General features: G+C 43.0%; 1 protein-coding gene across 5 annotated transcripts in view; it reads left to right on the forward strand.

The window, feature by feature from the left end:
- Positions 1–27,710, forward strand: part of PDZD2 (PDZ domain containing 2) — a 202,573-nt gene that overhangs the window by 148,860 nt on the left and 26,003 nt on the right. For 4 of the 5 annotated variants that reach the window (XM_050329167.1, XM_050329166.1, XM_050329169.1 and 1 more), the window contains exons 6-14: positions 1,625–1,795; positions 14,482–14,593; positions 16,539–16,687; positions 17,321–17,440; positions 19,949–20,063; positions 21,757–21,830; positions 21,996–22,221; positions 23,271–23,388; positions 25,894–26,026. In XM_050329167.1, the coding sequence (XP_050185124.1) occupies positions 1,625–1,795; positions 14,482–14,593; positions 16,539–16,687; positions 17,321–17,440; positions 19,949–20,063; positions 21,757–21,830; positions 21,996–22,221; positions 23,271–23,388; positions 25,894–26,026 (1,218 nt within the window). The remainder of the gene's footprint in view (positions 1–1,624; positions 1,796–14,481; positions 14,594–16,538; positions 16,688–17,320; positions 17,441–19,948; positions 20,064–21,756; positions 21,831–21,995; positions 22,222–23,270; positions 23,389–25,893; positions 26,027–27,710) is intronic. The other variant, XM_050329170.1, reaches the window with a different exon arrangement.

The following is a 27,710-nucleotide window of genomic DNA, read 5'->3' on the forward strand; positions in this document are numbered from 1 at the left end:
GAGCATGAAATTTCAGGGAAATGAGAGTGGAACTCATTTATCAGTTGGGCTCTTCATTCTGCTTTGATCACAGAAGAGGTTGAGGGGATATTAAGTAGTATTTTGTCCTTTGTTTAAGAAAATCCTGCCAAGCTTTGTTTGCTCTTCTCTGTGGATCACATCCCACTGCCCCCCAATTTGGGCTGCTGCAAGTGTTTGGTGGGTGGCCAGTGGGCTCTCAGAAGCACCCAGGGGTCTTAAATATTGACCTGCCTGCCAGGTGGATTCATCAGGGCCTTTGAGAGGATGGCAGGAACATCTTGGTCCAAACGGAACACTCCTTTACCTACATTTCCAGAGTGTCAGCAAGCCACTGTGTCATTATTTTTAAATTTTTTCTTAGCTTCACCTTTAGGTTTCCTCAGCCATCCCAATGCATGCATCTGTGGCTTTAGTGTCTGGATGCTCTTACGGCTTCCTGGGATGCTTTATGCTCCTATTTTTCAAGAAGCAGCTCTATTCTACCATATTGAAAGTGAAGAGCCTGTAACTTCTCTAATATTTTGGTGAAGTTCATTGAAGATCTTCTGCAGGGTCACAGCCTGGTATTAACCCTGCCAGTATTTATTCTGGAAACAACACACTTTGACATGAAGTAGCTACATTTTTTGTTTCCTTTAGATAATTGGACTCTGCCAAAACACAAGGCGGTAGAGTGCATATATTTCTCCTGAAGCTTAAAAGCTTCTTCACGTGATGACCTCATCATGAATAAGCTCATGGCATAAAACTTCATGTTCCTGGTCAGGCTGTGAATCTATTTGTCCTGTGCTCGGTGCACTTGGGCAGTTTTCATGTCCCTGGAAGAAGGACTTGGAAAGGCAAGCAGTGGGGAATCCACCCTGTGCCATGTCTCAGGCAGCCTCAGAAAAGGTGTAAATAGGTGAAGTGTTCCCTAGCAGCTCCTTTGAGGCCTTATTTGTTGGTATAGGAATGCAGCCTTGCCTTTTGGCCTGGTGAGTGCTCAGGAACATACAGTTTGTTCTGAAAGAAATAAAATGAGAGTCTGTCTGGCCACTGCTTTCAGCTGATGCATGTGTTTGCCTGCCAGAAATGATGCCAAAGACTGGAAACAGATCCTGGAGCATCAGGACTGAGTTGGTAGAGGATTGGTGGTTCAGTTTTCATTTTGTTCTCCTGAGTAGTGTTTCAGTGTATTATTCTTATGTGTGTAGGTAAATAAATGTGTGAAGGGAACATCCACAGGGAGGGAGCGGGAGCAGAGGGTGTGATTTGGGAGGCAATGAAATGAGTAATGAGGTCTGTAAACTCTCAGTCTCCTCGCAGTAATGTTTAATAAACCCAAAGTGAGGAGGAGCAGGCTGCTGGAGAAGCATTTATTTTAAATTCTCCTTTATGAAATCTAAATTTTTTAAACATGTACTGTCCCATGTTTATTATATATGCACTTTAAAATCAGGACTTCTTTTTATAACTGGGCCTTTAAAGTTTGAGCACATGGAAGTGTGTAACAAGGGGAGGATTACCAGGGAGTTCACACTGAGCAGACGAAATGGAGCAGTTTTACTGTGATACTGGTGTTTTTCTGCACATGATGTAACATATTTTGTTGTCTCTTGGGTAGGAACCTTCTGAAGGGGATTTTCTGAAGTATCCATCTACCAGCTTGCCAGACTTGCTTAGCACTTGCTCAGTCCAAGACTCTGTCTCTTGCACTGACAATAAGGAAAATGAAGAGCCAGAAGAAGAAGAAGATGTGAAAGGAGTGAATGTGTCTCCTGAAAAACCGGTCGCTGTAAGTGTGGTTTTGGTGTGAAGTTTTCACTCTCTCCCCTGATGGCTGCTTGCATCTGTCATGGTCTTCTACAGCTTGACACGGAGCAGGTCCTGGGGACGGGGCCGTGCCACCCAGTCCTTCTTTGCATGGGATGAGGGTGAGAAGCTGCAGTGGGGATGGCAGCTACCACAGCACCTGCCGTCTCTGCCACTGCGCTGCAACAAGACGGCAGCACAGGGAGCAGGAGCTCCAGTGTCCTCCAGGCTATGTTGCAATCGAGGTTTGTTTTTCTCTCTGCCCTTGGATTGTTTTCCACCCACTTCCACTGCTTTTGTTGGATCTGATGCAAAGTCTCTCGCAGTGCTTACGCACTTACACGCTCTTCGTTCCCCTTCTTTTGTAACTAAATCTCTTTAACAGTTTATGATCCAACTCTTGAAGTTTGTATTTGCTTTTTTGAAGCCAACAGACAGTTTTCAGGGGAGGGATAGGAAGTCCTGGCTGTGAACCGTAACTGAAGTTCTGCTGAATAAATGCTGCCAGTTGATAATCTCACTTGCATTCCCTTCAGGGCTGTATTAAGAAGAGATTAAGTGGGTTATTGTTATTTATTTGTAATGTAACAGCTCTCTGAAACTTCATCGGTCTTCTGGGCCTCTCTTGTATTGTACAGACAAAGAATAAAATGATGTTTCTAATCTAAAGGCTTGCAGACTGGTTTTCCAGCAAAGGAAAGCAGGTGGATTCACTTGGAGCTTGTATCTATTTATAATTTTCTCTTCTTGTTTGTTTTTTTTTCTCTTCTCTCTTCTGTAGCAGCTGTAATAAATATCCTAAACCTTTGGATGGCTCAGATATGATACTGGTTTGGTGATTTGTTTTGATTTTATATTCTTACACTTGCCTGTTTCTGAGCAAAAGGCTGCTCCCCAGGATGGGTCTTGCACTGTAGTCTAGCTGATGCTGGTGTTCACTTCCTACCTGCCTGTCATCTCTGAAATACTTTGAGTCAATGTTTATAACAGTTCTCACTCTCACACATCTCTTTACTCTGACAAGTTTTGTTATTTCTGCACTGTCTTATTGTCTATGTGCCAGGGTACCTTTTCAGGGGGAGGAGGGGAAAAACAAATAAACTGGGGATGCTTAGCAGTGATGATGGTGTAGTGTTTATGTGCTAACTTGAGTGGGCACCTAAGCATTCTTTTGACTATCAAAATACTTTAAATTCTTCTACAAGCCATGTTGCAAATTCTGGTAATTTTTTCATAAGGCTGTGGCTCAGCAACACTTCAAAATAAAAATCAGTTTTGTCAAAACCTAATTATGTGTGGCTTCAGGATGCAACTCCCTGGCATTCCAGCGACTGTTTCGGCACATGCTAGGAATTATTTGTCACTTGGTTTGCTCCTGTCTTTCCAGCATGGCTCTGCCTGGTTGACAGTGATGGGTTTTTTTGATGTTTCCTTTCCAGATTAACATAATGCTTAGGGAAGCTCAAGGTAGCTGGGGTGCACATGACCATGAAGACACAGCTACATGAGCCTCCCTGAGCCCTTCAAAACCGACCCCAGTTTGGAGTCTCCCCTGATGTCCATCCCAGTGCCACTGCAGCTGGCTGTGGTGGTAGCCTAATTCAGAGCCTGTTGGATTTGCCTGCCTATCTGGCACTCTCACGCCTGATGGCAGTAGCTGTGTGCTTTTGTAATAAACCACTGGGATATGGAGGGGAAATCACAGAAATCTGGGTACAATAAACACATTGGGAGAGTAGCAGCAAGATTTTTTTCTTTTTCTTTTCTCTGTTCCTATTATTAGTTTTTTTCTTTTTAATGCAAGGGTGTAATTTAGAGGGATGTAATAAGTTATTGGTGACTCTCAGGACCTCTTCTGTTTTTCCTTGATCTGTGGATGAAATAATTACTTTTCTGATGCGAAACACAGGGTGTCTTTGCCTTCCCCTTGTAATTGCTGTCTCAGCCTCAGAGTGCAGACAGGGCTCTCTGCAGCCTGGGCTGGACCCTCTGAACAGTGTAGAGCTCTCAGCTCTACCCTCATCCTGATCCATCCTCATCAGATCACAACCTGAGCTGAGCTGGGCTGTGCAAATCCTGCGTACCACCAGGCAGGACAGAGGAAGGTGAATGTATGGAAAAGATAAAATTCACGGGGCTTTTTTCCACCTGGCAGGCCTGGGGGGGATTTCTCATAGCAAAGCTTATTTCAAGGCCAGTATGAACTCAAAGCATCACGTGATCTTATATTTTAAAATATATGTATAGTCACATAGATTACTGCAAAATTTCTTTGGAAATCACTGTTCTTTGCTGCTCCCACACTCTTGATGATATTCTCATGTCTTCTCTTTCTCTCATATATATTCCATCATATTTATACTGTAGATAAGGGATGACAGAGTGACTGATGATTAAAGCAGGAGTTAAGCTGGACTATTTTTGATCAGTGCGAATGTAATTGTATTAGACTTCCAGGGTGGGTGGTATGCAAGGGCTGGACCAGGTAACTGAGACTGTAGCCTGAGTTTAAGAGTCAGATGTCTTAGATTTGAAGCCGATTCTCCACCCAGCTCTGGCGAGGAGTTATCTTTCTCACCTCTGACAAGAGATTAATGGATTTTCTTGTTTACTCTGTGGGTCTTTGTAAGGACTCCAGAAGGATGCTGTCAGGTGCTGGGTGGTTATGTAACAATGAGTAATTCAGAGTGATTTATTGTCAGCTGAGGCTTCACTGTCCCTTTTCTGACCAGAATAGTATATATCTAATTCTTTGGCAAATAAAGAAGATACTTCAAAACTTAGAGGAGCTCTTAGGGTTGTCCAGGGTATTCTTTCATTAACTTCTCTGTGAATATAGTTCACTGCTGAGTATTCAAAACCATAATTTATAGACCTGACGGACTGTATAGTCTTGCTGCTAGTGCTTTAGCACCTGATTGCTTAAAGGCTGAACCAGACAGAAAAAAACCCAATCACTTGGAATGAAGGTGTGTATTCAAATCTTCATCCTTGCAGTTACTTAAAACTCAGCTGGACCAGGCTCTGAGGAGTCTGATCTAACTTGAATCTGAGTTGAGATGGAGCCTGGACCAGGGACGCCCCAAAAGCCCCCTCCAACCTGGCTTACTCTACAATTCTGTGAAACAACAATAAAAAATATTAGAATTATCTTTTCTAGTGGCTATAGGTTGAAATTTTCCCTGTGAGCAAGTTTTTTAAAACTCTTGAAGTTCTGCTACAGTGTTTTCAGAAGGGAAATGGAGTCTGAGCTAGTCAGCTTCCCCAGAACACAGCAGAAGGGTCTAGTGACACTTGAAAACTGTAATTTAGGAGAAATATCACTTTCAGTCTTGCTTGAAAGTCCACTTGTTAAGTTTCATTAATAAAAATTTCATAATACAATTTAATTGGAGCTCTGTTTTTACAGTCTCCTTAGGTAAAGCCCTGTTTAACATGAAATGACCCTTAAAGTTCTAACTTTAATAAAACTTGTGCTGCCAGGCAGAAAAAGGATTACATTAATATCCTTTAAGTGCATTTCTTTCAGAGCTAGTTTGGCCAAAATATTCCTTAACTTCAGACACAAAATACTGGACCAGAGAATCACATTGTCCTAAATGGTCCTGTGTGCAGTTGACATTACTGTTTTAAAATATCATTGTATATGTCCAAGTGAAATAGGATAATATGATAGTATTTGCCTTGGATGATTTATTTTTAATTCTAATTCACTTTTACTAGTATTTCTTTTCTTGAAATTGAATCTGTCACTTTATTCTGGCTGATTGAGAAACCTGGAAAATGAACTCTAAAGAGAAAGCTCATCTGCTAAGAATTTGCAGAGTGTCTGGTGAATTTGGAGCATTTTTGGTCCCCGAACAGAAGCATGTGCTGTTCTTAGTTGCTCCAAAAGTTGTTTGTCTCTCTTTCTGGTAGTGCTATGTAGTTCAATATATGATGGTCTGAGTATTTTTTGAATGTCCAGCTTCGGTGACCAGCTTCACATTAATGGCTTGAAATCCCTAAAAGCTGAGAATATAAACTGAAATATAGGAGGAGTGCTTCTGCCTTGGGAGGTTTGGATCTGTATTTGCTGAAGGCAGGGATGGAAGGCTGGGGACTGTTCATCTGTACTTAAATCATGTGCTCTCTCCTGGGTATCTGCCATCCGTGATGCTGGAGGCCACCCCGAACCAAGTCTATTCCATGCAGAATAGAATTGTGCAAAAGAGAAATTTCCTGTTTGGGAAAAGAGATCATTATTATCCCTACCTGTTGAGGAGGAGCTGGTAAGGGACACAGTTTGCTTCCCCGTGCCCAAGCTGGGGGGCAGCCCTGGGGACACAGCCTCTGGCAGCATCCCCACCTGCGTGATCCTCTGCTGTGGCGTGTCAGGCCCCTTTTGCTGATGTTTAATCATTTTGAGTTGACCTGAAGTGTATTATGTGTTCCCTTCACATCAGCTGTGAGCACACTGCGTGCGGAGATGGCCATGACACAGCAAGGTTGTCATCCTCCTACCAGTAACAGAAACAGGATATATGTATCCTGTTGAGGTTTCTTGTATGATCTGCGTTACCTGATCCCTGCCAAAACCTACCTTTTTTTTTTTTTTTTTTTTTAGCTAGACATGTAGCTGAAAGCATATAAATAAACCTGTTTGTTTAATAGGAAGAAATGCATTTGTTAAGTCCCCTCCCTCTCCATTTATAGGTTTTTTTCTGAGCTGTAGAACTGACTGTTTTCTGCTGTGAGCCTTACCAGGGAATCCATACATAATTACCTGTAGCCATGCAAGCATAATAAAGGCAAGGATAACAATGCCATAAGTTTAAAATCAGTCTTGGGGTCAAAAGTTCTTCTGGAAACACTGGGAGAGAATTTCAGAGAAAGCATTAGCACTGAGAAGGAACAGGAAGCATAACTCAACAATTAAATGTGTGCAGAGTGTGGGGAGGGGCCCTCGTTACTTGGAGGACTGGAGTGTTTGTTCCCATTAGGGCACTGCAGTCTCAACAGAGCTTGCAGAAACACAGCTCACTCCTCAAAAAGCACTGCATGGCTGGGAAAAAAGCAAGAAAGGGCTTTTGCTCTTTCAAGAAAGAAATTTGTCTTTGCAGTGAGGTGCTTTACTTGGGGAAGAGGAGAGGGAGAGAAATTGAAGAACCTGATGTGGGTCTCGGTTGTGGCCATACCTCGTCCTGGAGAAGGGTTCAGTAACCCCCTTCCTCTTCAGTGGTGAGGGCTGGTGATGTTTCCAGATCCTGCCATGTGCCATGTCACCCTAGGAAGGGACAGGGTCCAGCTGCACCTCAGCATGGCTCAGAGCTGTTGCTCTTCACTCATAGCTGTAGCTGCATAGACATGCTGGGTCCTGCAGTGACTCCGGATGTGAGTTTTCAGAGTAAGTGTAGTTAGAAATTTGGGCAAGGGAAAATGACAAAATATTTGGGGACCAAATCTGGTTCACACAGTGTGTGTTGTTTCCAGAAGCCCTGTCATATTAAAATAAGCAATTGCAATTGTCTTGTTGAGGAGGAGTTGTTCGGTGATGGGCTGATGGTGGTGGTGTGACACTGGTCAGGGCTGGAGGAAGGTGTTGGCACACATTGCATGAGTTTGGGGAGGAGGATGGGTGCTGAAAGGCCCCCAGGGGCACAGTGTCACTGAATTACTGTTTTTCACACATTCTGAAATTCACCTGTCAAGGAGACATTAACGTGAATGTGTTCTTCATGTGAGGAGGGAGGTCCTCAGAGCACTTCCATCCTTCCCTGCTCCTGGTTCCCAGCCTTTTAGGGCCACTTTCTACTGCCTCCATCTTAAAACTGTGTCCCCCAGGGGCTAATACTCTGCAGATTTCTCTGTAGACGTGATGCAGTCTACAAAATGTGAAATATCTCTTGTTGCTTGGGCTAGTGGAAGATAACCTTTTTAACTTGTCCATAAATATCAGTGTAGACAATGCCCAGAGTTATAATTTTTGCTCTTCCTGTGTGATATGTTTGAAAGCCGAGTCAGCAGAGCAATAGAAACACAAGTTTATCTACAGTACAGGTTCTGCATGGTCTTTGTTTTTGTGAATGAGGGTTTTTCCCATAAAGCAACAGATACAGTACAGCCTGTCTCTCCTTTGGCTTTTTGGATAACTGCCCAGTTTTGAAGGAGATGAACTGCCTTTAACAAGCTAAAAATAACACCCTCATGGCACTGGAATAAGAGAGATGCTGTCACAGCCATGCAGTTCACATACATTAACAGAAGGATGATAAAGGCTCTAGGATTTGAGACTTAGTGTGAATGTCGCATCATCACATCTGCAAATTCTTGATCGTGTACATGGTCCAGTCTTGGCTGGGCTTGGGTAAAACTCCTTTGAGATGTGCAGTGCTTGAATACATGTAGCCTGTATAATGCATGAGGCTTTAGATTCTTGATACAGGTATGAAAGACACTTAATGGTTGCATATTCTATATCCTTATGTGTACTTCGGGTGGTATAAAATGTGGGTTTGGAGCTGAAATGCAAACTCCCATGAGCTGTGTCGTGGGAACACACTCTGCAGCTGTGGGTTGATGTTGTTGTTAGGAAGGTCTTTCTCTATTCTCAGGAGGGTTGCTTATTTGGAGGACTGATTATTGCTTGCTTCGTCCCTCACAGTGAGTAGAAAGGTGGTCATTTAATTAAAAATAAAAAAAAAAGAGAAGCAATTTATTGTTTGTTGTGATCCAAAGGGTCCAGATTTGTGCTAAAGCACAAACTGAGTGTTTATTACAGAGGGTAACAGAGGAGCTGAACAAGCTTTCACACGACTTGAGTTCCATAGGTGTCATAGAATCAAGGAATCCTTTAGGTTTTCACTGTTTACCAGGACCAGTCTTCTGGGACCTCTCTGCAGCACATGGAGACATCTCGTGGGCAGTGACTAAACTGCATGGAAATGTGTCCTACTTTTTGATGTTTGAGGGGAAAAAAGGATAAAGCATAAAAAGAGAACAGCAGGGATCTGTTTGTGTGCATTTGATTTCCTTTAGCTTAGAAGCTGTTTCTAGAGAAAATCATAATATGTTGCAGAAGAAGAGTAATCTGGTCCAAAAAGGATTGGGAACTGTTTAGCTGGGAGCATCTTACTGTTTCCAAGGCATATGCTGTCTGTGCTATGTGTTTCTTGGAGAAGTTAGCTGCGTTAGCCATTTCCTGCATTTCTTCCTATTTAAAATGATATTTTTAAAGTTTTTTCTCTTCAAAGCATTATTAATAATTTTAGCGACTGTTTGGAAACCTAAAAGTGAAATCTGCTTCGCTTAACTGACCAGTGAGTCACTGGAGCTACCACAGCTGGGATCCTGCTACACCAAGAACCTGCGAGTATCCTGTGGACTGTGGTCAACACACTGAGGCTCTTGGTACCAAACATATTTAAGGAGGTTTTGGAGTGTCTTGTGCCAAATAAATAGAGTGTTCTGGAAGATGAGAGTAACTTAGCTCTGCCATAGTTTCCAGTCTGTTTGCTGAGGCTGCGTGGGCAGGTATCGCTGCTGGCTTTGTTCTGGTGAACGCCAGGTTATGTTTCATGTGCAGGGGCTACTCTGTGGACTTTGTAAAGAGCCGTAAAAATAACTGTTGGGGTTTTATGCTTCCTGAAGCGAATGGTAATGCCCTTTCTAGCAACTGCTGCTTTACACTGAAGGCTTAGGGTGGCTTTTGAATGCAAGCATTTGGTAAAGTGGCAGACTAGACATTCTTAGAGACCACTTTAAAGGCTTTTGTTTTGTTTATTTGGCATTTCCACCTATTCAGAACTTAGGGCAGCTCCAGTTCTTGACTGTTTATCAGATTTCCTGACCTCCTGCTGCACATGGACCAAGAGTTTTCCAACACTTTCTTTAAAATTAAGTAATGTAGGCCTTGGGTTGCCATCCCCTTTGGCCAGGCAGGAGGAAGTAGAGGCTACACCTGGTGATACCAGCACATGTAATTCCCAGGGGAGCTGCTGGGGAAGGCGGATGGTGCTTTGTTTCACCAGCAGTGCTGAATAGAGCCCAAACCTGAGCCCTCCTGGAGCCTTGCTGGTGGAGCCTGCCCTGGGCAACATGCAGAACTGCTCTCTGTCCTGTCAGCTTTGGTGTGGGGGGAGAAACCAGGGCACAGGATTTTTCTCAGATGCCAGTTCAGGCACTGAATTATTGCTGACATGGAGGTGATGTTCCTTCTCTTTTCCTCCATCCATGGCTCCACGTGGTTCTCTGCATCTGAGGGGGTTTCTCCCCTCGTGACAGTGGGGAGCAGTGATGCAGTGCCCTTTGAAAGAGGGGAGTCCTCTAGCTTGCACCAAAAATCACTAAATCTGGGATTAAATTGGGCTTCTCGTGAGCCCCATGGCTGAGTTGATGGACATTGGGAGGTGCTGTGTTTTGGAAAAATGCCCCTGGGTACTGCAGCCCCTGATGCAGTGTGTCCCAGCTCATCTGTCTTCTTCCAGGGTCAGGGCAGCTTTGTCCGTGTCCTAAAACAGAACACTAAGGCATGAAAAACTCAGTGCCATCCAAGATTAGAAAATCCGTGTCCTCTGCATCACTTGCAATGTTAATTCTCATAAATTATAGTGCTGCAGTTTGTAATTTATTTGGGAGATGGATTCAATTAAACTGAAAAAGAGCTAATTTAAAAGTGAAGGTATTTTTCTTTCTATGCAAGGCAAAGGGGCATGTGGAGTTCCCTGCCTAGGAGATGCATTTAAGGCTTAAAGCATGCTGTGCCCCATAAACCAATAAATAATTGCACAAATAACTGGAACAGTTAGAATTATAACAGATCTTGGAAGAAAATCGCAAAAACTTTTGGAAAGGTTAAGGGCTTTAAGGCATCAGCCAGTCTCGAGAGGCTAGGAAGAAAGACTTTGTGCAGGGAGCAGGTGAAGCCAGGTTTGCATTGGGTGTTTAGGTGTGTTTCTCTGGAGGATCTCTGCTGGCACCTCATGTTCATGTAGACCCGTTGGGTCCATCCTGATGGTTGCCCCACAGACAGCAGTGCTGGGATGTTTCATGTTTAAATGTTTGGAGTAGTGTTGCTTAAGGAAAAACTGTCTTAGATGTGTCAGGGCCAAAGAAAATGAGGAATTACCCTACAGAGCTTGTGCAGGGGCACAGCCATTCCTCTTTCACCTTGCTATTCTGAGGAAGGGCACTGGTCTTGCTAGTGGACTTGCTGTGCCAGTGCAGGTAGATTTGAATTTGGCATGCTGCAGACTTCTCAGTCTGATCCTCGCTGTTTCACTCCCAGACTACCAGGTTAAACTGTCTGTGTGGTGCTAGCACTCTGCAGAGCAAGCCAGGCTGTGCCGTGGGGAGTCAGGTGGGCTTGCAGATGGGAAAGGCAGCAGCTGAGGAACTCTGCAAGGGCAGCAGTAAAGCAGTTTGCTTATTAAATTGTACCATCCCCTGTGTGCCGTCTCGTTTTTGTGGATCGGCAGCAATTGCCAAGCTGTTTGCGGTTAAACAATGCAGACTGTCATAATCCTGCTCCTCATCTCGCCTCATTAAGAGCCTGGTCACGCTGGAGCTTTGCCCGGGCCAGGGCTCCGAGGGCAGTTGTTCGTCCTGGTGCAGTGCCAGGACCGTGTGTCCCTGATAGCGCCGTTTCCTTTGAAATCAATTGAGATGTCACTGTCACTTGATCCTGGAGCTACTTAATGAACTGGCAAAATGGGCTCTATTTTTAGATCTCCCTTCAAACTACTGTGCGTGTTAAAGCTCCCCTTGTCCTTAACACCGGGACGGCATTGGGTAGGATTTATTGGTTTAGTTTAATACGAGACCTACAGAACTGGAATAATAAGCTTCGTTTCCTTGAAAGTGAGGAAAATTAAAACGGCATGGTTAAACCTGGGCAGCCGCCTCGAGCCAGTAAAAGGATACATTCATGGCCAGAAGGATAAGGTGGAGCTTGGTTTTTCTTCTTGTCTAAGTTATAGGAGAGCCAAATACTACAGACACATGCCTTTGGGGAGTTCTTGCAAGCTTTGTAGATTGGATTTCTAAGTGTTTTCTGAATAGTGTAGAACTCCTGGTGGTTTACTAGGCAAGCTCAACGACTTAAAAAGAATATCTACTTCACTGCAAATGCTAGGCCGTCTTTCCCTGCATGTTTGTAATTAATGTCAGAAAAGTACTTTTGCTAAAACAAGAAAGAAACACAGATGTAGGTAATTTAATTTGTTTTACTTCTTATTGTAGTCTCAAGCCAAGTTAGATAAAATATAATTTCAGGAAGCTGCTGAGAACGTCTTGAGGCTTTGCCTAGCATCCATGTTTACACACACATGCCCTTCTGGGGATCATATGTGGGGTTTGGGGGTTTTGTTTCTGTAGGCTCACAGGCTCCAGGGTTGTGCAGTGATGAGGGGAAGGAGCAGGGGGTGCACAGTTGTAATGCAAGTGGCAATTGTTTCCTGTTTTTCCTCCCATCCCACCAGAGAGAAATCTATGTAGTTGCAGAATGCATCTGTACTTTGCTTCTGTGGCACGGTCAAAATAAATGTAAGCAAAAAACCTATCATATAAGCAACAAACCAAACTCAAAGTCCATGAAACACAAGATGTACCAAACAGATCACCCTTGAGCCTGGACTAAGGGTGGAAATTGGCCCCAGCAGAGATTATTTCACCATCTCTTTGCACACTCTACAAACTAAGTAATTTAAGTAATTTTTGGTCCATCTTTGGGCTGGGAGTTGGGTAATCTTACCCGATGTAACTGTCCATGTTCATGCACATGGCAGAAACCAAACAGCTCCATAGCTCCAGACTTGAGCTAGGTTATGCTCATCTCCAGAAAAATCAGGTTGGACCTTTCCATGTCTGTTAGGATAATTGAACAGCGTGCTGGCAAAACTGTCTGCTTTGATGAGGCATCCCTCTTGTTTTTCTTCATCCCTGTGCTTCATATATTTCTCCACCACAGAGTTAGCATTGCCCCTCTGCACTGATTGTATTGTACACCTGTTAAACCTCCAGCTACACGATTTTTTTGTTTGTGCAAATGATTTCTACATTCTTACAATGAAGGTGTTCTCATTTCATAAAGAAGTTCTTACTAGTATGGTAAATTTCATTGTAACTTTGTGAGATCCGTGAAGTCCCACCTCATTTTCAGATGCTTCTGCTGTCTTATGGGTATCTCAGATGTCTGCTGTAAGGGAGAGTTTGTGATGCTTTGGCTGTGGCCTAATCGCTGGTGGGTGGGGTTTTGAATCTGATGTTTTACATCTTTTCTGGAATGAGTCCCTCATTAGGATGACCACATAATAAGTGCTGGGTTTTTTCAGACTGATGAATGAATCAGATGGATCTGATTGTACGTGCAGCTGTGAGCTGCAAAGCTTTTGATGCTAGAAGTGGACTCTGAAGTAATTGCTGCAATGCCTTGAAAAATCAACAAGAACTAGCTAGAATGTCCAAACTATGTGTAAACTTTGTCTAGGTGTTCATGTTGAAGGGAGAGGAATAAAAAGCAGTTTTCCAGCTTCCTGTTTTCTGCCAGTTTTATGTTTTCTACCCTTTGAACTGAAATCATGGCATCTGGACTCTGTTCAAAAGATAAATTTTGGGTTTCTTGCCTTGGGGATAAGGACTGGGGGATAGGAGGCACTGACATTTTTAAGCTTGACTTGTAGAAGTAGAAAGTATCTTTACAGTGAAGTGTTTGGTCATTTGGGTGGGATTTTTTTTGAAACCGACTTCAGCAATTTAAATAGTACATTAAAGGTATAATGCTACTAGTAAAATTTGTATTGGCAGTTTTGTCATCCTGGCCATGAACTCTGTGAATAATCACATAGAGGATGCGTAGTGGGTAATGGACTGAGAGTGTAAAACAATTGGTTGTGTGCATGGGGGAGCGTGTTGAGGATTACGGTGAAATGGCACATCCTGGAAAACGTGATGCTGTAGCTTGGTAAAGGAAGCAGAGAGTGGGGAAGCAGTTCATCAGCATCTTCCAAAAAGCATGGGCAGGGGAGAGTCTTTGCAGCTCTGGTGATCCCTGACCACATAGGAGCAGGAGGCAGGGGATATGTGACCTCATCACCTGCACCTGGGCAAACACAGCTGGTAAACAGAGGACTCCTGTCCTGGTACCTTTACTCAGAGTGGCAGGGTTGTGATTCCTCTTGTAAATTTAAATTACACATTTCTAGGCTTTTAAGTGCTTAGCTCTGTAATCTTCTTAACTTTCTGTTAAATAAGCTTTTCATCCATTGCACTGGCATTCATCTGCAGACAGTAACAATAAAATAACACCTTTTAAAAGTGTTTTTTCTCTATAAAGATGTGATGTCTGTGGAAGCTTGCAATAAAAAGCTATGTTGGATTTTTTTTAAATGCATGCAGAAGCACCTGAATGAGGTGCCATGGGTTCTGGAGGCATTCTGGGGACATTAGTGTGCTGCCCTGCAGAGGATGCCTGGCCATGCAGAGCTGTACCTTTACCTGTACCCCATGGCAAGATGTGCAACAGTGTCCAAAGGCATTGCTGAAAATTGCTTATAGAAATGTATGCTGGCTTAATACAATGATGTGTTTTGGAAACAAAGATGATATGCAGTGGAATTTTCTGTCCCTTAGTAAAAATGAGAGGAATTCCATCAACTGCTCCATTTTACAGGATTTTTTTTTTCTTTTTTTTAGGTGATGGAAACTGAGAAGTCTCAAGATCCAGCCTGTGCAGAAGTGTCCAAAGGAAACAACCAGAGTCCCACTCTGGGAAGTGGCATATTGAAATACAGAAGTCGATCTCAAGGTAAAGCTGGGTTGATAAAAGATAGCAGTAGTAGAATTTTTCTGTTGTGTATTTATTTTAGTTCTCTAAAAGTGAGATAACATTTCTTTCCTTTGAAGATCATATTAGTTTATTTTGGAAGAAAAAACCCATGTGTAAGATGATTGCATTCGACCTCCTGAGTTGAACTATTACAGGGACCAAAATATTATGCAATACTTTGGAAGCTTTTTTTTTTTTTTTTGAACATTTGTGTTCCTGTATGTTATAGTGTGCTCTGATAATGAGGTGGAGGGACACATTTCAGGATGCCATCACCAAAATGCCCATTATGGCTCATTGTCCTCACATTTTCTATTGCTTTGGCCCCAAGTCTTAACAGTAACGTGTGTACAGAGCTTGCTCATGTTCTCATACCTGATGCTTTCTGAGACTCCCTGCCTCCCGTGTTCACCTTAATTTCCTATTTCTCATGTATTTTTAGCGTCCTCCAGGGAGCTCCTCTGCCAGGAGCCCCTGCGGCTCTAAGTTGGTGGCTCACTGGGGATCCAGCCCCAATTCCCTTGGGTGCTGATGCCCTTGGGCTGTGGGTGAATCTGGAGCATCCACCAGCATGGGAAGGGAAGCTGCATTGAGAGATGGGCAGTAAACACAGAAATTTAACTGTTCTCCTAGAAGAAGAGAGGGAGAAGTGATGGGAAAGGGTTAGTTGTAGGTGCCAGGAGAGTTTGGGAGCGAAAGAAGTGCCGGATCCTGCAAAGATGGCTATCATGTCTGTGTGCAGCAGCAGCAGCCTGTGTGCTGGGGGAAGAGGAGTTTAAAAGCAGAGGTAATTTTACACCCCAAAGCAGGGAGTGGATTTAAATTGCACTCTGGGCAGTGGGTGTGAATTCTGCCTGTGGATGCATCAGCAGAATTGATTTCATGCCGAGTGAAAACAAGTGGCTGCCCCAGCTCTGTGCTCCATCCCTCCCCGGCAACGGCAGTGATGCTTGTGCAGCCTCCAGCAAGGAGGAGGTGGCAGAAAACGTGTTTGGTGCTCTCCTGGGCAAATTTGCAGTGTTTCTGCCTCAGCCTATGACATGTGAGCCCTGTTCCCAGCGCACAGACAGGGCATTGAGGATGAAAGGAAATCAGAGCTTTTGCTTTCTGTGTCAGCTCCAACTTCACATTGGTTTAAAGTAATCTTAAAATCTTGTTGTGAAATCCAGATTCTGCAAATTTGGTGGTTGTCTTGGGTTTTCATCTGTAAAATAGGAGTTAATGGCCCTTCCCTTGTGTGGTGGGGAAATGGCAAGGATAAATCTGCAGAAACTGCTGTGACTGGGAATCCTGCAGGGACCTTAGAGAAAATGAGAATTGGAGGAACCCTGGTGTGAGGAGTGGGATACTCTGGCTAATTACAGGATGTCCTTCAAAACAAATAATTTTGTTTCTTTTGTGAACTCTACATTCTTCTCTTTAAGGCAACTAGGATTGTTACTGGAAGGAAAGAAAATAGCATTTATATGGCACATTTTTCCTTTTTCCATTCCAGTAAAAATTCCCTCAAAGTGACATGACACCTCTAGAAATGAATACTGCTACAGTGTCAGGTCTTTTAATTTTAAATAAATGAAGCTTGAGAGCTTAGTGCACTGGCTAATGCCATTGGGTATGAACAGCTGAATTTCTTTTCTGTCCCTGAGCTACCGGCTCAATTATCTTCTTCTTTTCCTTACTATCACAAGTGACAGTGCTGAAGAGTTCAGCATCACTGAAAGATTGTAGAAAACCTATAATAGCAAGAAAAGTTCTTGGTTGAGTGTGATCAAAACTGGTTTCTAACTGCCCAGTTGGGAACTGCATAGCATTGTTTTAAGGCACTGTTTAAGCTGGGATTTGCAGGAGGTGATTATTGCCTGGTGGTGAGAGGTTAAAGCAGCTGTGAGATGTTTGCAGGATGTGTTTCTGTGGTTTTCCCTAGGTGCCGGCTCCCGCTTGGAGTCTGTGGGAGAAGACGATGAGCTTACAGTGGAGAATGGTGAATCGAATTATGAAATAGCGGTGAAATATTCCCGAGGTGGAAGAAAGCACTCTCTGCCCCAGCAGCTGGAGTCAGCCGGAGCCAGACAGGTGGGTGGAAAGGCGAGGCTGGCTGTGAGCACCTCACTGTACTCGGTCCTGTGACACCTGTCTGGAGCTCATAGACAGGAGTGAGGGTCATGAAACAAAACCATGTAGGTACATCACAGGAACTGAAACCAGGCCTGAGCACCTGTGAAGAACTACTTTGGTGATCGTGAAGGCAAATAATGCTTGCTGTGGCCACAGGGTCTTAAGGCTACTGACTTAAAAATCCTGTTTCTCTTTATTTTAATGATTTGATAATGTAGGCTCCCCTCCCCTCTCCTCCTCTTTTCTTCTTCTTCCCCTTCCTTTTTTTTCTTTTCTGTTTGTTTTTCCCTTTTCCCTTTCCCAGATAAGAACTATAAGTATATCATGAGGTTACCTTTAATCTTTTTAATTGAAATTGTGACTGATACATTACAAAATTATTCTACTGTGCGAAATGTGGGAAAATTACTGTGGCAAGATTTACTTTGACTGTAGTGAGCAGGAGTTTCATCCCTTGAACTTTTTTTTCTGGATATGTCTGTAAGATACTCCGTCTCTCTTCCCTGACACATGCAATTTTCCCGGTATGACGTCCCCAGTATCTGTGCCAAGCAATCAGAGCAACTTCCCTTGTTTGCTGATGTTTGCTAGGACTACCATATCGTGAAGAAATCTACCCGTTCCTTCAGTGCTGCCCAAGTGGAGTCTCCATGGAGACTGACCCAGCCGTCCATCATTTCCAACATCGTCCTGATGAAAGGGCAAGGCAAGGTGAGGATTTCTGCATGTGGCTGGTTTGTCACGTGTAGCAAGAGCTGGCATTTGAGAGATGTCTCCCATACCCAGGACTTCCAGCTGCTCTCAAGGTAGCCAGTAATAATAGTAATGCTAATAAATCCTGTGTTCAAGCATAAATGCCAAAGTTACACCTGCAAAATACAGGGGAGGTGATGTTCATGTCACGCACTTGACACAGGGTGACTTTCATTCTGATATGGTTCATCTCGTCATTACTGAGATACTGAATTAATAATGGATCTTTAAATACATATGTTTGTGCAGAGTTGGTGCAGCTACAGAAGAGTACCTGTTGACATGCATATTTATGGAGAAGCGTATTTTCTTTCTGTGGAATCTGGATATATTAAAAATAAAAATTACTGCAAATTAAACATTAAACTCAAAGGCAGGTTCCTGGTTTATTGCTTATCTGAGAGCACTGAATTCCCTGGGTCTAAAAGTCCTCTTTTTTCCCCCCCATAATGTGTAGATACCAGCTGGCTGAATGCTAAGAAAAAATAGACAAGCATTAACCTAGGTGTATATTGTTTTCCCTAATCCAATCTACACTAGTATTGGAGCTGTCATATAAATATGCTAAAAATATGCATGTCTTTTCATTAAATACTCTTTAAAGTCATCAGATGGATATGTTTTGGACTAAGAAGACTTGTTTTGACTTCCAAGCACAAATGCAAACCAAATCGTTTTGCTTTTCCTTGTTGTGCTCTATGTTTAGCAAAGAGTTAGAAATAGTGATTTCTCTGGGTGGACTGACTCACAGTTGTTTTAACTTCCCTTGGTTTAGGAACTTGAACTATTTTATAACATTTCCAAGCAAATATTTCTTCATTTTTCATATACCTATTTTTTGACCCTGTTTTTCTCATAAAATTAGATTATTACTTCCTATGGGATGAGTCACCCTCTCCTATCTTTCTGCAGTTAGCTCCAAGGTTTTGGGAAGCAGTTGAAAGCTTGCAGACTCTGGTGGTCATGAACCATGTAAAGCAGCTGCCATTGTGGGTGCCTCCCACCCACCTTTTGGGTGATCACCTCTGTTAGGGATTGCCCTGTGTACAGTTTGTGCAGTAGCATTTGATTTGTTATCTCTGTGCAGATATGGGACTTCAAAAGTTTTTCCACAGAGTTGCGGTGTGGTGACTGGGAGCCAAATGTTTGCCTCCAGTTTTTCATCTGTAGGTAGATCTGCAAGGGGTGGTTCTCTGCTGTGCAGTGGCAGCACTTCTCTGGGATGATGGGCTAATACAGGAGCCACTGTACTTTGCAGACATATTTTTCCCAACCCATCCCACAGAGCTGTGAGGAAAACTGCTCTGTCCAGGTAGGGGAGTGACAGAAGCCTCCTGCTTTCTGTAGGTTTGCAGTTGATAATTGCACAGGGAACAGTCAGTTATTTTTGCTGCACAGCTAAGATGCTTCCTTTCTAGAAATAAGTAACGTCTTATCAAATTACTAACTTACAAACTGTTGTGCTCTGCTTTATATTCATGGAATAAAACAAAAGAGCTGGTTGTTGTATTGGGTTGTCGACACAGTGCTTACCCTGGCAGCATCCCTCAGCTGGAGAGCACTGCCCAAGGCACTAATAATGTCCTGTGGCTTCAGATTACTAAAGCACAACAGTTTTCCACTTCCCTTGTCCACCCGGTCAGTGACTTTTCTCTTTATTCTGTAAAATGCATGTGCAGCAGGGACAAGAGGGGAAATACGGGCAGGGGGAGTAAATCAAGGAAGTGATTTGTCTGGGAAATAATTCAGCCGAAGGGGAAGAGGTTCATTCTGCTCTGCTCATCCATTCCCTGATCAGCTTTGAAGATGGTCCCACACCAACAGGGGCAGTGCAGGGGTAAGATTTAACGGATGGAGCCCTGGGGAATCTATTGATCTAGATTTATTTAAATACAACATGATACATGTCTCCAGAATAATTACAAATGTACATGTGAATGGCAGCCCCCGCTTGCCATTCCCCTTTCAGCTACATTCCTGACATTGCAGCACTGACCTTATGTCATGTTCTTAAACTTTCCTTCTTCCTGAGGAAATGTAGGATCTGTGACATAAGAGAAACCTACAGTTAATCCTGGATATAGATCTCAGGGGTGCAAATCTACTGTCTGTCAGTTTAAAAGCAATGTTTTACTGTTTATAAAATGAGAATGGAATTACATAAAACCATCGACCTAGTGTTTTTAAAAAACTCAGAGTAATCTCAGAGTACAGTTTGTGCAATTTCAGCTTAGGGTGAAATGCAGGCTTGAGGTACCTGGTGCTACGTTTTGGGCTGGTAAGTGTGTTGATATTAGAGTGAAAGAAGTTAGGAAATGCAAGGAGAGAGTCAGGTGGCAGCGCAATTCATCAGAAGATTTTGGGTTTTCATCTTTCTTTTGTCTCGTGTGTTACCAGCAGTCTTTCCTACACAGGTGATAATGGAGTAATACGCCAGCTGTGTGTCTTCTCCTGCCTTTTCTGTAGGGTCTTGGATTCAGCATTGTGGGAGGTCAGGATTCTGCTCGCGGACGCATGGGAATTTTTGTGAAGACTATATTCCCAAATGGAGCAGCGGCAGCTGATGGAAGGCTTAAAGAAGGTATGGCAGAGAGAATCCACCTGCACAGCAAGGACCACAGTGGGATATTATTTCCATCCAGCAGGAAAATTTAAGTATGGCTTTATTTAAGCACCTGACCATCAGCAAGAGGCTGTGAAGGATGTTACACACACACCGTGCTCATTCATCCTGTGGAAGATCATTCATAGCAATTAACATGATTATATTGCATATTGAGAAGGGGAAACTGCAGCATAGTGGTGGTTGGTTTTTTTCCCTTCCTCTTTCATGAACTTTATTTGCCCAAACCATAAGCTGCAATTTTTCCGTTGGAAAGGGTGATTGACAGGGAAACATATATAGATAGCTACCCAACATCTGGCTTAAAGATGCTTGTCTGAGAAGAGGTTATATTGAGACACGTGTTTGGGAGAGGCTCTTTTGGGCCCTTGTGCTCTCTGGGCCTCTTGGTATGATTTTGACAAGAATCAACAAGTAAGAGTCCTAACCAGAGAAAGAGAAATGGAAGCATAGGATTGGTAGTAAGATCACTCAGCAGGTTAGAGAAGCAGATATATCCTGATTTTATTAGTGCTTTTCTAGTCTTGATCTCTGAGCTGGATGTGTAACCTGCTCTGTGTGTGTTGTACACTGGTCTGAGTACTGTGGCAGACAGACTCTTACACACTGTTGAAAATAGAAAGCGGCCATGAGTTCAGAAGGGTGATTTACAGCTCTCCTGCAGGGGTTGTATTACTTTGCTTCTCTCCAGCTGCTCCTGTGTTACTTCTCTCCTCATATCATTGTTCCTCTCTTTACATCTTATCACACTTGTTGTATTTGAGGCTGCTTTTGGTGCCAACTCTCACACTTGCTGCCAGAGGGAAGCTCACCCTGCTGCATCATAGGTTGTGCACTTGCCATGGGAAGGCAATAAGTAGCAGCTGTCCCATAAACCCAGCAAGCCTTTGCAGGCTATTCATAGCTTACATACTCTCTTCTCTTTTTTTTTTGCTGAGGCTAGGGAAGGTAGACTTATCTGATGATACTGCCCCATCTAATTTTGCACAGAGGCAAGTAAAATTGCAGAAAGTGGGTCTGGATCATGCTGACCCTTCGTTTAATAAAATGAAGGTAGATCAGCACAGGTGGTTTTAAGTAGTAAGACCCAGAGCCTGGAAGCTGGTAGAGGTCTGACAGGACATGTTCCTTGGGGTGAGAAGGACGTTTGCTACCACAGTGGGTGCACTACATGCTTCTCAGTTTGCAGGCATTTAGTAAGAGAACACATTTGCTTTCTGTGTGTAGATGCAACACTAGTTTTCTCTGACCAGGCTTTGAAGTGATGTGCTGTAGTGTTTCACTTAGTTTCTCATTTCTTCTATTGTTGCTTACAAAAGAAAGTCAGTTTTATAGTCCCATTGGACTTCATGTCATAATAATCTATTTTCAGACTTTACTTAAAATCCATAGTGTTTTCAGCTTGTTTGTTAGTATGAGAATGCCAGTTTAAGGATCTCTGCTGAAGAACACTACTCTGCTAATTCATCACTATTAACTACTGATGTAGAGGCATTAGTACAAGTGCAAATAAACTGAGAACAGTAAAAGGCTTTTTACTGAGCCGTTAGTTGGAATCCTTGTTGTAGTGGATCACTTAATGTACAGGAAAGATGGTTTAAATCTTTATAGTCTTGCATTGATGACTTCATTTTTTGTATCCAATTACCAGGGGATGAAATCCTAGAAGTTAATGGAGAGTCTCTACAAGGACTGACCCATCAGGAGGCCATTCAGAGGTTTAAGGTAACATGGATGTAGTTCAGGAGAGATCCACGCTCCTCTTCGTTCATTGCCATCTCATGCCCTCAGTTTTATATTCTTTTGCTGCCACAACTTAATGTAGGCAGGTTTACTGGCAAATGTTGGTGTATCGTGTCACTTTACTGGGGTTCTCTGCTGTCTCTGCAGCAACTCAAGAAAGGTGTGGTGACCCTGACAGTGCGCACGCGGCTGCGCAGCCCGAGCCTCACGCCCTGCGTGACTCCCACCTTGCTGAGCCGCTCCAGCTCCCCCAGCTCCAGTGCCAGTGGGGGCATCCCAGTCCCCGGCCTCGATGAGACTGATGGTTCCTCCTCCAGCCGCAAAGGACCTGGCCCAAAGGACAGGATCGTCATGGACGTGACACTCAATAAAGGTCAGGGTCCATTGAAATCGTCTTAGAGAACAAATTCCTGCTTCTTAGGGAAGTTTTTGGGAGTAGGCTAGAGACTCATATCCAGGGCACCTGCCTGTGTTCGTCTGATCTTGAACCGCAGGATGGGGGAGAAGAATATCCTCTAATACAAAAACTTCTGAAGAGTTCACTTTCCCCATTTTGCTGCTCCAGAGCCAGCAGGCTCTTACAGGTAGCAGTCAGTGCCCATGCTGCTGAAACAGGGAGGCTGTGAGATACCAGACAAAATTTGAATCAGCCTCTCGGATGGCCATCATCCCAAGTGGGCTGCGCCCTTCTGGTAAAGGGCAGCTCCAGGGAAGGCAAAGGTGAACAGAGTGTTGAAAAGTTCCCAGATGACCTGTTTGAACTCCTCATTGAGGGTTGCTCTCGTTTCAGTAATTGCTCATGATAAACATAAAGCACATGCTATATGTGTTGGAACAGACAGACCTGGTTTTAAGACTTAAAATTTGGTGATTTTAAGGACTGGATTCGAAATTTGGAGAGAGAATGCAAGATGTCCAGCAATTCCTACTTTCGGGATGTTGTTACCTGAAATAAAGCAAAGATGAAAGTGAACAGAGGTGATCACTGAACCAGAGATAGTGTCTCACTTTCCTTTGTGCCTCTTTGCTGAGAAATGCCATGCAGATATGTAACAAAAGAGAGCAATACAGTATCATCTGTGCTCGTGTTTTCTGCAATAATTTTTAAGTGACATCTTTATTGGATTGCTGCCCCTACTCCTTTGTGCCTTGGACCAGATCAGACTGTGTGCGACATTTCCAGGAGGTTCCCACGGCACACAGAGTATTTTCTGAGAGTGATGGATCTTAGAAAACAGTCAGGATCAGCTATTTTCAATCCTGATTTCCACTTGTTGGTCTTGGCTTCCTGACTGACTGCACCTAAGGCCAGCCCTGAAACAATACATGAGTCCTGATCTCAGATGGGATGTGGGAACACAAACACTTGTGTGTCCTGTGTGATTGCAATCTGCCACGTTTCTTTGTACTTCTTTTTCACAGAGCCGGGGGTTGGGCTTGGCATTGGTGCCTGTTGCCTCACGCTGGAAAACAGTTCTCCCGGAATATACATTCACAGCCTGGCCCCAGGATCAGTGGCTAAAATGGATGGCAGATTAAGGTTAGTTAAAACAGAAACATGCTAGAGTGATTTTACAATAAAATCAGTTGAGACTTTGTTTTCACCAATTGGTTGATGTAGCAGAGAAGAAATTTATTCTTAAGAGTTCACCAAAAAGAAAACATTTGAATAAAGACATTCCAAAGTGATATTAAATACCCAGGAAACATTATTCTGTGTGCTGGAAACAGTTTGATCATTAAGGTTTGGGTTTGCTTTTTTTTTTTTTTTTTTTTAAATTCTCTATACAGAAAGCTGAGCCTAATAGCACCCTTTGAGAAAGGGAGCAGCAAGAAGTGCAGCCTCATGTCTTTTTCTGAGAGTTGCAGCCAGAGACCCCAGACTGGGAGGAAATTTGCAGAGCTTTGCTAAAAGCTCAGTCACCTGAAACTCTCTTAAAAAGAGCTGGGGGAGATGTTCTTGCAGCTGCCTGTGCCTGTGGCTGCAGCAGCACTTTTCTGCCCTTACTGTCAGTCTGGTAGGATTGCTGCAGGCTGACCTGCCCCACTCATTTACTCTGTCCTGGAGTTTGGATGTCTTTAAGGCACCATAAGAGAGAAGCAATTATTCCTAGGGTTCCCTTGTGCTTTACATTGGATTAAGTGATGGAGCCTCATTTGCTGTTCCTCTCCTGAAGGCTTTATTTTTGAAAACCACTGGATGAAATCTCCCACCTTTCTGTGTTCTTGCATAAATACTGGCAGGTACCAGGAGCATCGCTCCAGAGGGGGGATTGTGCTGAAAACACGCTGGGACTGTGTGATCCACACTGAACATGTGGTGTGAGCACTGATACAGAGAGGCTGAGCAAATGCCTTGCTTTCACATGGCTAGAGAGTGTTTTCTGTTTCCTTGCTCATCAGGAAAACTGCGATAGAGCAATTCAGTTTCTTGGAGAAAGGGAAGAAGATAATTTTATGGTGGCATTGCTGCCAAAATACTTGAAAGTTTCTACTGTATAGAAATGTCTGTAGGAGACAGTATTTAATGGTAACTTGCTTACTTGTAAGCCACTTTGGAAAAGATTGCAGTGCTGGTTACGTCTGTATGTAACAGCTGTATTGTTTATTAGGTTTATGTGATTGATTATATCCAGGCGTGCTTCCCAGATTTCTGGCTTGCTTCTCTGAGACATTGCTTCTGTTGTCCCACCAACGATTTATGGCTCCATAAGCCAAAACTTATAGGATGGTTTTGATTTTTGGAAAACTCTGTTAATCAAGTACTGGCTTTACAGTGCCAGGAGAGGTTTGAATCCAGCTCCTCTGTATCTGAGCTCCCCCTCTCAGTCATGTGGCTATGTAAGTGACTCCATTTGTGTACTTTCTAATAGCTGTGTAAGTGTAAAGGATGGGCAGAGCAGCAATGTGATTGCACAACTGATAGGTCACCCTTTGCCTTCCTGAACCTGTACCAGAAGTGCAGGTTACCAAGGGCTGCCATGTGCAGTTGCCATTTTACCTTTAGTGTGTGTATTCACAGTGCAAACACAATTTCATTGTCACACGTAGCCCATCATAAATCACCAGTGGTAGATTATTTGAGAGCGTCTGTTCAAAGCAAATACTTTAGCAATTGTGGAGATTGCTTTAATGATATCCCTAGTTGATGATATTTTCTTTTGAATAGCTCCAGATGTCTGAGTGCCATGAGAAAAAGTTAAGAAACTGGGAACACAAAACTAATCATAGAATCATGAAGTGGTTTGGGTTGGAAGTGATCTTAAAGATCATCTCGTTTCAAAACCCCTGCCAAGGGCAGGGAATCTTCCGCTAGACCAGGTTGCTCAGAGCTCCATCCAACCTGACCTTGAGCACTTTCAGGGATGGGGCATCCACAGCTTCTCTGGGCAACCTGTTCCAATGCCTCACCACCCTAACAGTAAAGAATTTCTTCCTAATCTCTCATCTAACCCCACTACTTTCAGTTTGAAGCCATTCCCCGTTGTCCTATCACTACTTGTCCTTAAAAAATCAGATGGTGTGCTTTCCTTCAGGAGATTTTTGTGCCTTTTTTTTTTCTTTTCAGCGGGTTCTATATGTTAATTTTTAGCAAATACAGGCTTATCAAGCTCAGTTTTTTCCTTGAGTAGTTTAAGAAACTCGTATCTAAATCATGAATTTCTTACCAGTGTTTATGTTAAGTAATTCAGTATGATGCAAAGGAACAGCCCGTCTGAATCTCGTATTTCCTCTTCTGTGTTCAACAAGTCTCTGAATCCAGAAGTGGAACTGAAGTTTCACCCTGGTCCAAATGCAGCCAGTTTTCTCAGTTGATTTAATAAGATTTTTTAGCACTGATGGTAAGTGCAGAAGGGAGCCTTCCTCATGAAGTCAAAAGGACTTAAAGCATTCACATCACTGGGAGCAAGAGCAAGACCGGCTTCTTCGCAAGTCACATCTTTTCCAGACACTCGTATCTTTGAGAAAGCTTGACCATCGGTTGAAAATAGAAGCTTTTGTGTAAAAAGTGGTTGTGGTTAACTGGCTCTGTGTCTCTCTGCAGTCGGGGGGATCAGATCCTGGAGGCAGATTCTGTGAGTCTGCGTCACGCGGCGTTGAGCGAAGCCTACGCGATACTGAGTGAATGTGGACCAGGTCCGGTCAGCCTAATCATTAGTCGTCATCCTAACCCAAAGGTGAGGAGAAAAGGAGTTAATGTATCTGGGTTGCTTTCATTTGAGGCAGTAATTTGAGTCCCACTGTTGGGAAAGCAGCAAATGAAAAAAATTGGATTTTTCTCTCTAAGACGTGTGTTGTGCAAGATGTCAGTATTTTAATGATGCTTCCCAGTTTTGTAGGTTGTAGCAATGCTGGACTGTTCCTGCTGCTTTTTACTTAGTCACCCACTGATCGAATGCAATTTTCCTGGAACTGCTTGAGTGAAGTGTTCCCATCTTTCTCAGTACTTGGATCAAGTAGCAATGCAAATACAGCACAAGACCTCTTCCTCCTAAAAGGTAGTTTGCAGTTAGTTTGTCTTAGAGTAGAATATCATTTAGGCCAGGGAAACAAATATCAACAGATTGAATTGATCAACTATAATGAAGTAAAATCTGTCCAAAGATCAAAGCTTTCCTTCAGGAATTAAAACGTGAGAATTTGGAGTGTACTGCTACTGTGAAATCCGTGCAAGGTCAATTTGGAAATAAGACTGTGTTTACAAAATAAGTGTTTTCAAGCATTTTTTAAAAATTGATGATAGAAGATGAAAGCCTTTTAGCCAAGCTATAGGGAATAACAGCTTCTTTTATTTCAGTATTTCAAAGAATTTCATGAGTGTATGAAACAGGAATGAGTGTTTAAACAGGAATGAAGCTGTAAAAATATTTGCATTAGTGGGTCCAGAGAGCTCTGACTTTTGAACTCATAAAGTGCAAATGGAGGCCTTAATAAAGCCATATCTAGGAGAACTCAAGTTTCTTATTTTATAATTAATCGTGTGTTTTCTGCTAAATCATATATACGAACAATCAACAAATAGGGGTCTATTGCCCAGAGTTTATTATCATTGCTGCAAGGCCTTGTGCTGCTTGAAAGAAAGAGGCTGTGCTTCTGTTAGTGAAAGGTAAGCATGGAGTGGGTAAGAATTGGGCTTATAGCCCAAGATAACAGTATTTCTAGGAGTCCGTGTGCTGTGCTAAACCAAACATGATGGTTCAATGTCATTGCATTATTCAGGCATATAGACTTTGTGGAGAGTCTCTAAGTAGCATGAAATAAAAACTCCATGGAGTACAGCCTGCCCTTTCTCCTCCATCCTTCATCTTGCTGTGGTGAGGTCTTGAAAGCTGACGAGGGACCTAATCTGGTATCTGCTGAAAGGATGAACTGAGTTAGGGTAATTGCTTGCTATTACTCAGTAACAGAGGGAAACTATTAAATGGCTCCTATTACAGTTTTCCATAAGTGATATTTAAGATGACAACAAATCCTTTGCCAAGAAATGCTAGGAAAAGTTGAGCTGGAGAGACCCTAGAGCATTTTTTCCTCCGTGCAATATTGAATCCATCATCCCTCATAGCTGGATCTCTGGAGTAGTGTCCATATGGGGACCCATATTTATTTTTTTGTTACTGTCACCCATTTTCTGAAAGCACGGGGTGGTCTATAGATATGTTGAGTATTTTATTAAATTTTATTTTATTTAAATAACTCTCAATAATATCCCAGCCTGCAGATTAGAGTTAGAAATTAGCTTGTTCCTTTCCAGTTTGAACTGCCTGAGATACAGGATGCGAAAAATCGTAACTGGCAGAGCTTGCAGAAGCATGGATTTTTGGTTAACTTTAAACAAATATTGCAGTGTGCCCAGGACCTGGT

Source organism: Myiozetetes cayanensis, unplaced genomic scaffold (assembly GCF_022539395.1).
Source record: "Myiozetetes cayanensis isolate MyiCay16 unplaced genomic scaffold, myiCay2020 scf4, whole genome shotgun sequence".
NCBI lineage: Eukaryota > Metazoa > Chordata > Aves > Passeriformes > Tyrannidae > Myiozetetes > Myiozetetes cayanensis.